The sequence below is a fragment of the Uloborus diversus genome, chromosome 2 (genome assembly GCF_026930045.1).
Source record: "Uloborus diversus isolate 005 chromosome 2, Udiv.v.3.1, whole genome shotgun sequence".
Lineage (NCBI taxonomy): Eukaryota > Metazoa > Arthropoda > Arachnida > Araneae > Uloboridae > Uloborus > Uloborus diversus.
Window position 1 is genome coordinate 45,989,543 of NC_072732.1, and position 17,921 is coordinate 46,007,463.

Sequence of the window (17,921 nt, forward strand, 5' to 3'; positions counted from 1 at the left end):
AGAAAATCGATTTTCTACATTAAAGTTGCCCTACTTTTATCAAAATAATCCACTTGAAATATCATGTCTGAAGTGGCGAACAGTTGCCCCCCTAAATGGCAGGATAGCTTTGAACTGGACTAGCAATTCACTTTTAATGAATTTAATAATTATTATTTTTAAATGTTTGATACTTATACACTAGTTTAGTTAGAAATGTTCCTGAATGTGGCTATTTCTGCCAATAGATATCTAAAAAAAAAAAAAAACCAGTAAAGTATTCCGCTAAAAATTAGTGTAAGACACTTGTTTGATCCCGTGAGTTTACAGTCACTTAGTAATTTATCGAATAAGATGAAATCCGGTAAATATGAAATAATTACTATGGTTTGTTTTGGTGAATTTACGTTAACAGAGTTCGACCGTATATAATGGTGATTTCAATTGCTTAGGTTTTATTTTATATCCTACTGACGAAAGACAACCGTAATCCTCGACCATCAACAAACTGGAATTTTAACCAGTCAGTTGCAATGGTTGTCAAAGAGCACTAAATTCATAGATCTTGAAATAAAATAGATGTGCCTTCTCCCCACTTTTCTCCTCAGAGCGCGCGTCAACATCCCCCGTTGGACATCACGTGATCAAGGGACTCCCCTCTAGGGTGCGTCTTATTTTTAAAGGTGTTAATTTTTCATGAGGCACCCTCTCATTTTGTTCCTTTGGATGAAAAAAAAATTCTCATATATGAAAAATAAAAATTGAATAATATTTAGAGGGTGCTACCATTGCTGCAAAATTTGTCAATTCTCTCTCTTTTTATTTTTTTTAAATTTATTTATTTAGTAGCAATCAGTGAAAAGTTTGTATTGTCACATGGAAGTAACTAAGAGAAAAATTACAATATTGCTGAATGTAAAAGACCGAAAGTGTAAACTTGTGATGTGAATGGCATTACCGAACTTTCAAATGCTTTTTCGACATTATTACATAAAATGACAACCCTGAAATGCTCATTATTTTCTAGTATATATAAGAAATAGGTATTGGTGTTATGTTAAACCCAACCAACCTAATTTCATGTTGATTAAAAATATGTCAAGAGTTGATTTTTACATCATATTTTTCACTATGGATGTAATTTTAATCACTGGTAGCACCCCCTAAATTATGTTCAAATTCTATGAAACTTTTATGTGTGTATTTTTTCATCAAAAGGAAGCAATTAAAGGGGTGCCCCATTAGAAATTCAAAACTTTTTTAAAAAGTGCATTATAAGACACACCCTACTCCCCTCACAAGAAACTGTTTCCCTTATCGAAGAGAATCACTTTGCGCCGCGATCATTTGCACAATTAAGGGAAATTAAAGCATTTAACCCATGGGTTAAATGCTTTAAGCATGGGTTAAACCCCCCTTTAAGCATGGGTTAAATTAAAGCATTTTACCCATTATTAAAGAAAAACGGAACACTCTGTCCCTCACGTAACACCTCATATTTTTCACTAAAAGTAATAATTAAAAAAGGTAACTTTTTTTTTTCATTACGAAATCGCAAATGTATTTGTTGTACTTTTACAAAAAATGTTTTTTGTTACCTTTTTAAGTTATTACTTTTTAATGAAATGCGGGACAAAATGACAGCTTTTTCATGGAATGGTCCATTAGATATTTTCCCATCATAACTTTTGAAGCAGGCGCACAAGCTATTTAAACTTTTTTTCAAGTGCTTTAAATACTGAGTAGAAAAAGACGTCTTCAAAAATCTTAAACAAAAATTGACCATATGAATTTTCTTTTATTTCAATCAAATTTTTCAAATACAGATAAATAGTTTCAATGCGTGCTTTTTCCCACAACTTTTGAAGCCAGTGCAACAATTTAACATAAAACCCGATCTAAAACCATAAACCAATTAGAAATACAAATGTAAATAGTATCGAATATCAACTCAATTAAATAATATTCTAATATTCGCATGCATTTCGCACCAACACTATATTAGCCAAACCAATAACTTTGGTTTGTTCCTAATTTTTAAGCAACTTCAGTGTTTTATCTTAAGTACTCAGAAAATAAATTATTTGCAATTATAAATTACATGAATGGTCATTTGACTTCCGCCCCCTCCCCAATTTTTCTTTTCTTCTTTTTTTTTTCGTCCTACAGACTATGATAATTTTGACAATTTGAACTCGAGGGTGAAGAAAACTAGTGATTATTGTAACTTAGCAATATTAATTTTGTTACTTTCCTACTTATTGGTCCTTGTGAATTATTTTCATTGTTTGAATTGACTGCGCGATACATTCTAACGCTTAAATATTTAGTAACGATTATTTTTATAAACTTTTTAACGAGAAAATCTGCTGCTTCTGTTTCCAACATATGCTTATTTAAACTTAGAAAAACGGAATTTGAAATTTTTCGCATAACTCTTGTGGTCTCATGAGTAACATTATATTTCTTTGTTTTACTCCCAAAACTTTTTCACATTCTCGCTCAGTTGTTCTTCACAAATGTACATATTTCAATGGCTGCAATCTTGCAATAAGTTATCATACTTGAATGTGTCCCAAAATTCTTAAATATTATTAGGTCATTTTTTGATTTGTTGTAGTTAAGACTGCGTTGCAGTCGTCGCAGTTCACAACAGAGTGCACTTGCCGGACAAAAAATCCAGCGTAGTCAGAAACATCATTAATATACTGCGTCATGTTAATTGAGATGATTTCTGAATTTTCCAAATCGTCGTCAAAGGAATCGGAAGAAAAGGCTTTCTTTCAAAGCATTTTTGTTACGCTTAAAATTTAATCTTATCATTTGAAGATTGTCAAAATTAGCGCAATTTGAAGAACTGGACTCTTTAATTTCCGTATGAATGAATAATCTTTTTTCTTTTCTTTTTTTTTTTTTTTGCACTTCGAAATTATCCGACGATTATTGTTGAATCCCCCCCCTCACAACCTGATCGCACTAAAAAAAGTTTCAAGGTGGTCCTTTCCTGAGTAAGCTTATAAGTCATTCCGCAGTTTAGAACTGGAAATTCGGGCACCTACATACTTTTCATATGTTACCAGCACTTTTCATAGAAATTAGGAAACCTAAAAATTCAGTTTTTCGCGGACATACTATAACTAATTTTCCATCGCTTGTTTTTAGTAATTTAATATAATGCTCGGTATCTATAGTAAATTGCTTAAAATATTCTTAATTTCGACTCTGCATGGGGACTTTTTTTGCCTTTAAGAGAAAGAAAGATTTCTGTTACTATGTCTTTATTTTTTAATAAAATTCATCAAACCCTCTTTCGCTAGAAAATCTCAGATTCACACATATAGAGATTTCTCACATAAGTATAATGAAAATCTTCAGACAATCCTAGACTTCTAACGACGCTTCGCATTGTTATATCACTGCTGCCCGAGAAGAGGGAGACACGATGTCCCTTGATCACGTGATTCTCGGAAGAATCATGATGACCCCACTTTCTCCGGGCGAAATGCGCTGCGCTGTAGGAGAAAGACCTATCTATCCCTTTTAAAGATCTATGACTAAATTGCGGCCGTAATCTCGCTTTACTCAATCCCATTTACTTTACTCCTCAGTGCAGACAAAATCGGTAATCTCCTGTTCACTAGGAAACTCTGTGTTCCACACACACATACACATGTAAACGTATAATAGAATATTTATATAAAAAAAAATATTTAAATACTTGCTTGTGAACAGCATTAACATACTCCGAATTGCTTCCTTTTTGGGCCCCAATTGAAACTCCCATCACAGTCTCTATAAAGGTAAGATAATGAGAAACTATTAATTCATCTATTCAAGGGTTCACTTGCTTCTAAATTAATACAGATCAAAGTTCGTAATATCAAATAAAACCATAAGACTTGCAAAGATTAACAGTTCCTGGTATTCATTTTAACCTTGATCCCCCGATGATCGTATGCACCAGATGATTTGATCCTCGGTCGGTGAATACGACCTTATTGTTCACGGCACTACCAGGGTTGCCAGGCTCGGTTAATATTAGCGATTTTGGCTATTTTTGATTACACTTGACTGGGGAAAATTCAAAAGCATTAGCCAAACTGATCCTCATTTCGCATCATATTTAACATACAAAACATGATTAATTCTAAGAAACGTAAAATTTATTGATCAGAATATTTTTAAAGAATATTAAAGGAGTTATTAAAACAATAGATTTGGAAAAGTATTAAAGTATTTAAATCTAGAATCAATAAATCTTTCACATAAAACACAGGAAATGTCTCATAAGTATTTTAGTATGGTTGCGATTGAAGATCTAGAATGGAGAGCGGTTTTTTTAATACAGGTTGACTATTTTTGGCTGATTTTACGAAGCCGTTTAGCTATTTTAATGAATTTTCACCTGGAAACCCTAGGCACTATAGCAAATAAGGACCTCAATCTGCATTTTGATTTGATTCTAACATATTCTCGGAAAACGGCACACATTTTTTAGTTTTCTGTTCATTCTTTCTTTATATTGTTACAAATTCTGTAAATAGTAATCAGAGTAGGAACGTAACCTGTAAATAGTTTCCTGTAATGAATATACAGCCCCTATACGTTCGGCTGAAGTATACGGTCCCCTATTTTTCATTGATTAGGTTTGTGAATGAAAGAAATAAAATAACGGTCTACGATTTTCGAGAAGCCTTTGGAATCTTGTGAAATATTTGAGAGCTCTCTTTTCGGTGTGTATAAAAAGCCGTTACGCATGATAAAAAGTTCAGTTTCGAGTTAGTTTTTGCTTGTGAATCGTTGCAGCAGAACGCTGGAGAGCATTTATTGCTCTGTTTTGTGAAGCCTTTTGAGCTGTATTTTTGCGTATTTGGAAGTAAATACGTGTGTAACCGTTGAGTTTATGGTGTTGAGAGATATTTGCTTAATTGCTGATGATTAATTTAGCAGTTGTTGACGATCTTTCCTGTACATAGTGTAAACAAATTTCCTGTATTTTTCTCACGAACTGTGTCGTCCTTTCAAGAAAGTCGCTCCGGATCCGTTACAATATATTTCTTTATGGACCTTTTCTTTTTAACTTTTTATTCTTCTTTAGACCTGTACTGTTTATAATACACCCAAACCTGTTTTTATGCGGTGGATACGGACCGCATAAAAAATCGCATAAAAAAATTGTACGAAACTTCACTAGTAGCTATAAAAAGTTGTTTTCGCAACAGTTAAAAAATATTTTTTTATACAGTGGATAGAGACCGCATAAAAAAAGTCTCACGTAGAAAATAACCCAAAATTTTATATTTAAAAGAAATCAAAATAAACAAAATGATGATAATTTTGCTGACAAAAACGCATATAAAAACACCGCACAAAAACAGGTTTGGGTGTACTTGTTATTGTTTCGTTATCCATTAGCGTAGTGAAAGTGTCAACCTATAATCTTCAATCGGTCTCAACTCAGTTCTTGTTTCAACCTCACCCGTCTACGATAAGAAAAGCAGACAAGCGAAACAATACAAATGTGACGAAAGCAACAGGTTCTGAACCCAGCATAACCTAAGCCCATAGCTGGGCCCAATACAGCCCAAATATGTAGCGATACAACGGATTACAAGTCATTCCAGTTTCACCGTTTATGAATTGGTTAACAAAATAGAAGTTTTTAGCAGCGATTGCTTATCCACGACGTTTATTTTATAGCAAGAATAGAACAGGCAATAGGGGTACATTGGAAACTTGGCGACCGGTTTACTATCAACTTTGGCGAAATTAGAAAATATCACTTATGTCACCATCATATTTACCCCTAATGCCTTAATTTTACATTTTAGCCTAATTTTACCCCACCCGTCTACGATAATAAGGGCAGGCAAGCAAAATAATACAAACACACGTTTTCTATTCCATTCTTTCTTTATATCGTCGCCTCAGAGCAACACTAAGACATCTAATCCCAGGAATAACACTAAGATATCCTACTGTTGCTCTGAGGCGACGATATGATCTTTCTTTATGAACCTTTTCTTTTTAGCTTTTCATACTTCTTATTCATAAATACCTACTTTTTACTGTTCCGTTATCCATTAGCGGAGTTAAAGTGTCAACCTATAATCTTCAATCGATCTACTCAGTTGATGTTTCCACCCCACCCGTCTACGATAATAAGAGCAGGCAAGCGAAGTAATACAAAAACAAATGTGATGACAGCAACAGTAGTCCAGTCAATAGGTAGAAAAAAACGGGCTTGCCTTACAAAAAATGGGGTCAAAGATTTTATTTTTTAAATTTGTGTATACTAGTGCCAATATGAAAAAACCAAGTTATCCAACACGAAAGACCTTGGAAGAAGTTTTGGGGGCCGAAAACCCCCAAAAATTTGTGACTTTTTGTAGTATTTTCAAAATATCTCAAAAATGGTTAAAATTACAAAAAAACTTCCAATGCAAATGTTAAAGGGGATTAAATTTCCTTCAACTTTTGTCATTACAACATTTTTGTAGCATGAAAAGCAAGCGAGTTACAGCTTCTTGAAAGTCACACTTTTTCTGAACCCCCCCGCGAAGTGCGTGAAAGCGCATCGGATAACGGAGGAAAAAAGGAGAAACGCCGGCAGTCTGACCTTGGAAATCATTTGTCTTTCACAGTTGAGGGTAAATGCCTCCGTTCCCTTTAACTTAAACAAAACACTCCCATTCCATCCCCCCCCCTTTTTTTTCTCCATATGAGATGAATCGACTCAATAGCTACTCATGTTGGTCACTTCAGGGTTTCAGCGAGAGTATGTTTTATCAATTTGTGTGTTCTGTATTATAATTTTTTTCCCTAGAAATGATTACGCCTGACCAAGGTGTTTTTTTTTAATTGTTATAATTATTATTTGCGAAATCAGTTTGCATGAATGCGAAATAAAGATTGTGAAGGAGAAGGGAATAGAAAATCTTCAAAGATGCTGCGCAAAACGGCAAAATGAAGAACATCAGCGTTTTTTGAAGTTCTTAAAAGAAGTGACAATTCACACTGCCTGTCACAAATGCTATATCAATGAGCAATCAATCTCTTCCCTTGAAGTAATGGTTGAACCTAACATGTTAACTAAATTCCTCAAGAAAGAATACTGGCAAATTATAACAACAAGAATTGTCTTATTCAACTTCTTGAGACATATTTCGAAGAGTGGCATTGAAGTCAGGCAGACTCAAGACGATGCCGACTTACTTACTCCTCTTTCAAAGGCAAAAGAAATTGAAAAGGTTGTTATAGTGGGCGAGAGGATATAGATCTGTTGGTGCTGATGACAGCTTTAGGACAGCCTTTCAGCAACTTGTTCTTTTTAAAACCTGGAAGAGGGAATGCTTGTGATTTGTTTTTTTTCCCCACTATATCTTTTAAGTTTGACCCCAGCAATATTCTTTTCATCCATGCGTTTAGTGGGTGTGATACGATTTCGGCAATCTTTGGCCAAGGCAAAATTAAGTTGTACAAAATAGTCAAAAAAAAAAAAAAAACTCCTGAAATTAAGGAAGCTATTGAAGTATTTATGAACCCAATCTGTCATCATGATGCCTTAGCTGCAGCTGGAGAAAACCTTTTACAAATATTATACACAGGTGAAGTAAAGTATTTGAACCTATCTTTGGATACTTTGCAATTTAATCTTTTTATGAAACTAGTATACAGGGCTAAGATAAATCTTGCAGGGCTACCTCCAATGTACGGGGAGGGGGGGGGGGGGATGCTGGACGTTATCACTCATATTGGTTCTACCACCAAAATCAAAGTTGGTTGGGCAACATAATTGAACCAGAGAAATGGGGTTGGGAACGCAGAAAGCAAGGTCTAATGCATGTTGACACGAAAAGAGATTCAGTTACTCAGAATCTTTTGAAGATTGTGCCTTGTACCTGCAAGAAAAATTGTACTGGAGCCTGTTCTTGTCGCAAGGCAGGTTTAAAATGCTCCAGCACGCGCAAACACTGCAGTGGCACAAATTGTGAAAATGTTGCAGAAATTTCATCTTTGGATGAGACTGCTGAAGAAGATGATTTGTTCCAGGAGCTTTTGGAATTACTGCAACAAGGAGATGAACAATTAAAGGACCACAGCTTCTTTCTACCCCCTACAGATTCTGAACCGGGCGAACCTGGACCTTCAAAACGGCTTCGAAGAAGATACACAGCGTATTCTGTTGTCCTTTCTCTATTTGCTTTAAGGTCGAGAGAATCTCTCTGCAATTTAGATCTGTATTATTCTGTCTGTAATTAATCTGTATTAAGCTTCTACATCTTGATTTTTATTTTGAAAGGTAATTCTTTTGGGTTTTTCATGCCTCAAAAAGTCAGTTTCTGCAGAATTTTTTCAAAGTGTTCATTACGTATTACTATTGTACCTTTATTTACGCATTATTATATCTATTGTTTGCTTATTATCACCCTAATATTTATTCATTCACATTTATATTCGAATATTGCATTTTCGCTTGTAATAGAATAGATGGTACGAATTATGTGCTTTAAATGAATGAGAAGATTATGTAATTCAATTACAAACTGCAATATAAATCATATGTTATTGGGGTCTGACTGAAGACTACCTCTGTCAGACTAGAAATATTAGTTCGTGAGCGGTGGGGGAGGGTTTATTATTATTATTGTATCAGAGCATAGGATGCATGACTGTGTTGATTATTTGCTTATTAGCTGCCTAATATTCATTCCTTCACATTAATATTTAAAAATCGCATCTCTGTTTGCAATAATTAGACTAGAATGTACGAATTATATCCCTCAAATGAACGTATATATTGTGTAATCCAGTTACAATTAGCAATATATCATCTAAAATTGGAGTCTGATGAAGACTACCTCTGTCAGATCAGAAAAGTTAGTTCGTGAGCAGTGGGAAAGGGTTTTTTTTTTATTATTGCATCGTCGTATGTGCTTTAAATGAATGTGTATATATGTATTTCAGTTTCATAATACATCGTTTGTTTTTGGAGTCTAGTGGGAACTAATCTGTCAGCCAGAATTGCTACTCTGTGTCCAGGGGGGGGGGGAGCAAGAAACTCAAACTACTCTAACTGTCAATAAATTCTCTGAAACTAAAGTTTCTATTCAAGTTCTAATAGTTATGACGCCTTGCTTTCGGTGCGAAAGCTTTTTTTTTTCGGAGTGGAGGAAAACTGCCTATTTTCAAAGAGCTATAGCAAGCTTGTTATTTGTGCTACAAAAAAGTTGTAAATGCAAAAGTTGTAGGAAATTTTATGTTCTTTAAACTTTACATTTAAAACTTTTTCTAAGTTGAACCATTTCAGAGATATTTTGGAAAAAAACAAAAAAAGTCATAAATTTTTGTGGTTTTTCGGTCCCTAAAAGTTCTTCCGGGGTCTTTCGTGTTGGATAACTTGGTTTTTCCATGTCGGCAACAATATGTACAAATTAAAAAAATAAAATCTTTGACCCCATTTTTTGCAAGGTAAAATGTATCTATTGACTGGACTACAGGTTCTGGGCCCAGCATAACCTAAGGCCCCTATATATACGAGTCGGCGCATCAGCTTAAGATCAGCCATTTTGGACCGGAGCGCATGTTTGAGTGGTTGTCTTTTCTGGCGAGTAATCGCGTTTGGTGATAGTTCACTGCGAGAGATTATTAGCAGCACATGAATAGGGAAGTTCTCGATTTTTCAATTTTATTTTTATATGATAGAGTAACATGTATGAACATCATAGGTGAAAAAAATTTTGCGATACGATAAGTAGATTTTTTTAAATTAAGTTTTAAAGTTCAAGCGATTATGACGTCAAATGGCACAGGAAGTGACGTCATGCTCTCTTCCGCCTCGAAAGAAGCCGAAGGACGTGCAGTTGGCTTCGAAGGCGAAACGTAAGGCTTACCTCCTCGCACTTAACTCCTCGCGTTTCTGGAACATTAAACCTCTCATCCTCTCGGAAATATTCGAATACCATCATTGATGTTACTTGAGGAAGATTATTAGATTGTGCTTTAACGAATTCGGCCTCCATACACTGTTACAACCAGAGGTTCCAGACGAGTGAATATGTTCCCCCTAAGGTGAAAGCATGGGGCCCAAGGGTGCAATACTAGCCAGGAAGTAGAGCAGGGGTGCCAAAACAGCAGACAATCGTAGACAGGGGTGCCAAAACAGCAAGCAATCGCAAACTGACTTGCTAGTGCATGCGCTTCCGGCATACATTCACCATTCAACCACTTCAATATGGCGGATGAATGATAGGTTGCATCTAAGCGTGGCTTCAATGTCTTTCACATTAAATGAATTACACTATTGGATTAAATCTCAACTTTTCTAGGATAATTCTTTAAAATAACAAGTAAGTACAGCTTTTGATCACTTTGTAGGTTTTAGGGCTTTCAAACATAGTTAAAAGTACGTTTAATGCTTTTCAGTTACCGGTAGTTCGTTACGATACCGTAGTACCGTTAGTTGTTGATTTTCAGTTGACCGTTATTGTCGTGAAATTTCCATCATTCAAAACGCTACTAAATATATCTATCATTATTTTCTTGAGTACTCGATAAGCAACATTTAATCACCAAAATAATAACCGCAATTCATCACTAATCAACAAGTGAGAACCTAAATAAAAATGATTCTTGTGCTTCATAGATTACTACACAACAGCGAGTGCAAAAAAATAAAAAGGAAATCTCTCTCCGTCTAGCTTTTTTTTTTTTCTTTTTCGTTCAAGTGTTTGAATCATTTCCTGCTAGCGTTTAATGTTTCGTTAGCGTTAGGAATTTCTTATTTCTTTACGTTTTTCAACTGTCGAAAAATTTCATATGCATTTTATTTTATTGTTACTCTTGATTGAAATTTTTAACGTTCGAGAAAGGATTTTGTTTTTCCGTAACTTTAATATCCCAGAATATTTTTGGCTCTTCATGTAAATAATTCATAAGTACATCTACATTTTACTTTCGGTGCGGTTATTTCTCACAAATAATCATTAACTTAACTATGATATTGAAATAATTACTCCTCTTTAACTTTAAATATATTTGTGACAACTCTTTGATACCAAATAAAGTCTGTAGATATTTATTGTTTTATTCATTTTTAATATTACTTTGTAAAAAAAAAAAACTTATCAGTACGCAGAGTTTTTTCACAAGTTTTTTTTACCGCCCCGAGAGTTATTATAATTATTATTATTTATTTTTAAGAAAAGGATAAAAATTTCACTGATCCGCAATGTTTTTCATTTGCTTTTACCGACCCGTGGGTCAAAAGAGGTTGAGAAACACTGATATAGAGAATGATCAGATGAATTAAAGCAATGAGCACTCCTTAACTATGTTGAAAACTCTGAAATATGATCAAATGCTGTAATTACAAGTTTTAATCATTTCCAGTACTGAATTCATGCAATGTGAAAAGTGTGCAAAACGTAGACTGTCATGAATCAAAACAAAACTATTAAAAAAAACAAAACAAAACACAATTATATTCAAAAAAGCACACAATACGGGGGAGGGGGGAGGAGGATCTACAGTAAGGGTGCCATTTCTCTCTCCGTAGGTTCATTCTTTTCACCCCGGCTGCCTACTTTTTGAAAGGTGCCTGTTTTTCACCCTAGTTAGAGGTGCAATTTCGGCTCCGTAATGGGTGCCGCTGGTGAACAAGCGTTTCACCCTGAAAGGTGCCGAATGCAACCTGTAGTTTTAACAGTGTAGTGTGTTCAAAAGGATTATTAAATTTCTAAAAAATAAAAATATCAGCGCGCTCAAAATGTCCGCAGCGAAAACAAGGGATCTTCGGCGGAAGACTGCCCATTAGTACCCTGTGACGTAAGCTCGTGACGTTTCAGAAGAGCGCATTCTTGCGCGTGGATTTTTAAAAATTCATTAAAAATCAATCACGGTGTTTTAAAATTCGGCGATGGTGAATTTTTTAGTTTTGAGGGTGAATTAACGATATCCAATAGTCAAAATATGAACATTTAATAGGTTGCAACTTCCCTTTGGCAAATTTGGCGAAACCCGAAACTTTGCTGTGGTAATCCTAGCAGTGCAACAATGAAAAATACAATCCAAAATGGCTAAACTTAAGCTGATGCGTCGGCCTATCTATATAGCGGCTCTAGCATAACCTAAGCCCATAGCTGGGCCCAGCACAGCCCAAATAGGTAGCAATCCACCTGATTAGAAGCCATTCCATGCTCACCGTTTATGAATTAGCGAACAAATTGGAAGCTTTCAGTAGCGATTGCCTATCCACGATGTTTATTTTATAGCAAGAATAGAACAGACAATAGAGGTACATTGGCACTTGGCGACTGTTTTAGTATCAACTTTGGCGAAAGTAGAAAATATCACTTATGTCGCCATCATATTTACTCGTAATGCTTTAATTTTACATTTAAACATAATTTTGCATGTTAATTCATTTTTCATATCTTTTTTTGACTGGCATTATATTAAAAGTGATGTAAAAGACAAAATTGTGTTTGATTAGTTTCCATGAAGCATGACGGAAAATACTACGGTTACCATACAGTTGCGGAATGTCGCCAACTAGAAGATCGTTAGTTTCCAATAACGATAAATGCATTATATCGCCAATATACCTCTAATCCTCCCCTTTAAAAGAAAAAAAGGTTTAAGTACTTACCACACACAATATCTAGAGTGCATAGAATAATGTGGGGTTTTATATCAATCCAATCTTCATTTGATATTGATTTAATTTTTTCTATCAGAATCATCGATTGATTGTGGAACACACCCATGTAGTTTTCCAAAATGCGAAAATGTAAAGTAGGAGTTAGAAGACGTCTTCTTGTTTTCCATTTTGATCCATGGCTGGAGGGAAAAAAAAAAAAAAAAAAGAAGAGAGAAATAATTTTATTGAAAAGTGAAAAAATAATTTTATTGAAAAGTGAAATCAGTAATTTATAAATATTTAGGAAAACGAATTGTAATTGTAGAAACGGGAGAAAATCTTAACTTCATAGAGTATTTTCTTATTAGAAGATAATCCAAATTAAGGATGCTTCTAAATTTTTAAAACAACAGCATAAACTGGAAAGTTTTTATTGTCTTTGCAAGCGGGGAAATTTCCATAGAGACGTTTATAGAAGACGAATGTAGCTAATGCACCACTTGTAAACAAAAAGCAAACTGAAATGAACTTCAAAACATTTTTGAATAATGTAGGTATTTTATTATTAGGTTACTAGGTATTAGGAAGAAATGCAATTATTCTTTATACGCTCACACAGTAAAATTACTATTATTGACTCTTAAAATGAAAAAGACATAGAGCTTCTGACACCATTCTTACTTATTCTTAAGTAAAGTGATTCCTTGAAAACAAATATAACCACCGTTTTCCTCCATTACGTCCCAATTTAGAAATGCTGCCCCCTAACTTTCTTTTTTTTCCCCAGTTTTTGACTGACTCGTTCTGAAACTCGTTTTATTTTTATTTGGAGAGAAAGAGAACATTGTATTAACAATTACCATTATTGACTGCTGAGGTGCCAAGTTAAAAAGCATGAACATTCAGATCGATTTGGAAAACTCATGGAGGTATTTCTCCTAAAATAGTTTTAAAAATCATCAAAAACGATATTTTTTCTCCAGGGGTTTTACAATTTTTTCGCTTATCTTACATAAGAATCAGTAAGAATGGTGTTAGAAGTATTTTGAAGTTTTTTTTTTTGTCGTGCAGTGATATTTAACTGCTATGCAAATTCAGTTAATAAAACTTCATATTTTTTGCTGTGTTCAGAACAAAATAAAAACGTTTTCTGGGTCTTCACTAAAAAATTATAAAATCTTACCTGGTTAGTAAACCTAACCCTAGCCACTGTTGCAAAAATCGGTATTCGAACGACTTTTCCAGTGACACATTGCTGCTCAACACAGCCTGAAATAGAACATTAAAAAGAGATTTACCATTTGTTCTATAAACGAAAGCAAAATGTAAGAAATTTCAAAAACATTGATCTTTCCCACAACTTTAAACTTTATTCATCAGAATATCTTAACAGTTTGACCAACTACTACTCGTCCTGGTGGTTTCAGATGAATTACTATCTTTTCTTACTAATTAATAAAGCTGAAAGTCTCTCTGTCTGTCAGGATCTCTGTCGGATCCTTGTCAGGATCTCTGTGACGCGCATAGCGCCTAGACCGTTCTGCTGATTTTCATGAAATTTGGCACAAAGTTAGTTTGTAGCATGGGGGTGTGCACCTCGAAGCGATTTTTCGAAAATTCGATGTGGTTCTTTTTCTATTCCAATTTTAAGAACAAAATTATCATAAGATGGACGAGTAAATTACGAGATTATCATAACGTGGAACCGTAACATGGGCACAAGCCAATTGGCGAGATACGAAATTATCATAACGTGGAGCCGTAACATGGGTACAAGCCAATTGGCGAGAAAATTCACCATACATTATTTGTACATATACAGGCGAACCAAAAGACCTTTTAATTTTTCTATTACGGGCAAAGCCGTGCGGGTACCACTAGTACAAATATAAAAATAGTAAGGCCTTCTACACACGAGGCGGTTAGTTGAATCAACTTTTAGATAAAGTAGCCTGTCAACTAGCTGTCCGGCGTTTTTCGTTGTGTTCACGTGAGGCAACTTAATCGAATCAACTTTTCTTGTAATAAGTCGAATTTATTCGAGCAGCTGTTCAACAACGTTGTTAAAACTGAACCGAATTGATTTGTCACATCCTCATCGTCATCATGGTCGTCGTCATCGTTTTCTCTTCATCATTATTGCTATTGTGCTGCTGTTATTGAGCAACCGTGATTGCTTATTGTTCTCATGTGACTGTCTTTGAGGTCCGGTTCCTTTTTCAGCTTGGACCGCCGGCCTCTGCAGGCACGGCCCCTCTGGTCCTGAACACTTTCCCCCGGAATCTGCTTCTCCTGGTCGGAGGCGTCCATGTCCCGCACACACGCACGCTCACACATACACACTCACACAAATACGCCTTTACACACATATCCACACGCCTACGTGCATACACGCAGGTCTACGCACACATACAAGCTTACACAACACGCACGCGCGCCTACACACGCAACCATACACACATAACCGCCCATGTCCCACACACACACGCACGCTCACACAAACACACTCACACAAACATGCCTTTACACACATATTCACACGCCTACGTGCATACACACAGGTTTACGCACACATACAAGCTTACAAACCACGTACGCGCGCCTACATACGCGCACACACAACTATACACGCATAACCGCCCAGGAGGAGGGGCCATCTTGGGAGGACAGGAGCTGTTTCTAGAAAAATAACTTCAATGAGTAGGGTCCTGTCGCAACTCATGATTGTGAAACACATAATTTGAATTCAAAATTTCAGAATTCAAATTATTATTATTATTTTTTCATCTACGAGAACTAAGCCTAATATAATGCTTTTGATTTGCGTGAATAAATTTCCAGCGTCAGAGTGCAGTAGAACCTCGTTTATTAATATTTTGTTATCATTATCTAAAAAATTATACCTGAATCGTTGCTACATGTTCCTTAAAACTGTTCACAAAACTAATTTTGTTGCAAGACAGGTATAAATTTAAGCGAGACATTGAGGGAGAAATAGAGGGGGCTATTGTACTCCTTCTAAACAGGAAAAAAAAATCATAATTGAGATTTTTTATTCATTGAGACAAGTTTCACTATTGACATTTCTGCAAATATTCCCTGAAATTTGTTTTAAAATCCCAATTAATTCATACTTTACTGCAGTTTTTTTTCACACAGTAAAATAGATGAATTATTTAAAAATATTTAAAAATGAGTTAGAATGAACAATTCTAAATGATTGCTATTGTAAAGTGTATGTAAAAATTCGATCCGATTAAGTGTTCGTATAATTAGAAGCAGTTCTTTACCAGCTATCATTTTCAAGATATTGGTGCTCTAAAAATAAAGATTGAATTTTGAAATAGATACTTTCAAATGAACATTCGTTTATCCATTTCCAAAACTTCAATTGAAAAAGAAAAAAAAATCACTCATGGACTTGGTATATCAGAAAATTCTTACTGTTATTCTATTCTGAGAAGAAAAAAGGTCGACAAAGATCTTGGTACTTAGTACTAACATTTACTTAAAATGAGCACTAAGTTCGTCCGACAATTACAATCGCTCTTAACGATTTGATCGCCTACTGTAGTGACGTCATGTTTCCAGCGCGTTGGCTTTTCTTGTCTAGAAGGCAGTGGCGATTCTACCCCTGGCTTTGAGAAATTAATGTATTCAGATAAAAGTGGGCGTGGTTTTTGTTGATTTTCGATATAATTTTCATTGTATTCGCACCTTTTACGACCCCCGAAAAAATTTGAAATAACGAACCTGTACAAATTGTACTGAAACACAAACTTGAAAGTACGTAGCTAAAAAAATATTTTTATTTTATTCTTTTCAAAGATAAAGATTTAAAAAATGAGGAAAGTAAATGTTCTTACTTCTAATATTTCTGCACGAAATAAATTGACAATTGGCTTCGTGCCAAACCAAAACACTCTTGCTCCAACTTTCATCTCAATTAAAAAGCATCCAATCATTCTCTCAAAAAGATCTGTTCAGTAAAGAGCGAAAACGAACAGAAAATTATTTTTAATCCATTTTTAATAAGAAAATACAATTCACAAAATACATAGATAACCAAGTTGTTAAACATAACCCTGAGGTAAATTAATGAAAGAGAGTTGAACACAAATTTTCTTTGATTTACTGCAGATGATTAAAATAAATAAATCAACAAACAAATAGAAATAAAGTTAAAAATAGCTATATATGGGATTTCCTATTCACAGTAAATAAAATTGAACAGCTTAAAAGCATCCTCATGTGTATATAATAGCGTATTTATTGATTGAGTAACGCTCCTGACGCCATTCACAATGAACCTTGCTCCACGGCGTGATAATTTTATAATTTTTTTTGGTAATATTTGACATGCAGGGAAATGCTTTATTTTGACAAGGCTAAACTGGATCCGGTAACTTAACTTTTTTATTGGTAAGACTGTCATTTTAGGAGAATGAAGAGACAAAAAAGTGGTTAACAATGAAAGCTATCTACTGGAGTTTAGGGTTAATCCACTGGAATTAAGGTTTAAAGTTTCAACCACCAAAATTTCACCAAACATGCAATTGCTTCGTTCAAATGTAGAAGCAATTTTCACCCGTCATACCTTAACGAGTGATTATCTAGTTTGGAAATAATTAAAAAAATATATATATATATGAGGAATGAACGTAATTACAAGGTTTATATTAAAAGGCAATTATAAAATAGCTCACGGGTTTGCGTTTTAGAAAAAGTTTTCAATTTTTAAAACTAAAATGCATGGCAAGAAAGTGAAATTTTTGGTTGGAAGGTTGAAAGTGATTTTTGACCACTACCAATTTACCATCAGGCGAGCGAGGTTTGACCAGTCATGGTCCCACTCGCTTAATTATGGACATACTAGAAACTATTAACGGTTATGCAAGCTAAAATAAAACTTAAATCGAATTATTGGTTTAAATAAATGTTACTTACAAACAGGAGGAAGAAAAGGCAGTTTCTTAGTATACAGTTTCATCATCCAAAGTACGTTTCCAATTAGAAATGTTGGTGGTGTTCCAGGTAGCTCCATTAGCTTTGATACAAATGCACGCCGTTTCCAGTACCATTGAAAGATGAAGAGAAAAAGCAACGCTGCTGCTGTCCACCAGAAAAGCATTTTTAATTATATTCCGTGGCAAAACGTATTGGGGGGGGGGGGGGGGCTGGGGGGGATTCACAGTTTGTGAGACTTTACGTTTTGAAAGGGCGTACGATTGTTGTTACCTTGAATGGTAAAACCCTTTTGCAATACTATGTATCATCTGATACATACAATTTAGAGCGCACT

At 34.8% G+C, this 17,921-nt stretch overlaps 1 protein-coding gene across 1 annotated transcript in view; it reads right to left on the reverse strand.

Moving 5' to 3' along the window:
* Positions 1–16,584, reverse strand: part of LOC129216293 (cytochrome P450 4c3-like) — a 28,081-nt gene extending 11,497 nt beyond the window's left edge. Inside the window, exons 1-4 of the mRNA XM_054850502.1 lie at positions 16,486–16,584; positions 13,803–13,888; positions 12,629–12,819; positions 3,723–3,771 (exon numbers count right to left, since the gene is read on the reverse strand). Of these exons, the coding sequence (XP_054706477.1) occupies positions 3,723–3,771; positions 12,629–12,819; positions 13,803–13,888; positions 16,486–16,584 (425 nt within the window). The remainder of the gene's footprint in view (positions 1–3,722; positions 3,772–12,628; positions 12,820–13,802; positions 13,889–16,485) is intronic.
* Between the last annotated feature and the right edge of the window lie 1,337 nt (positions 16,585–17,921).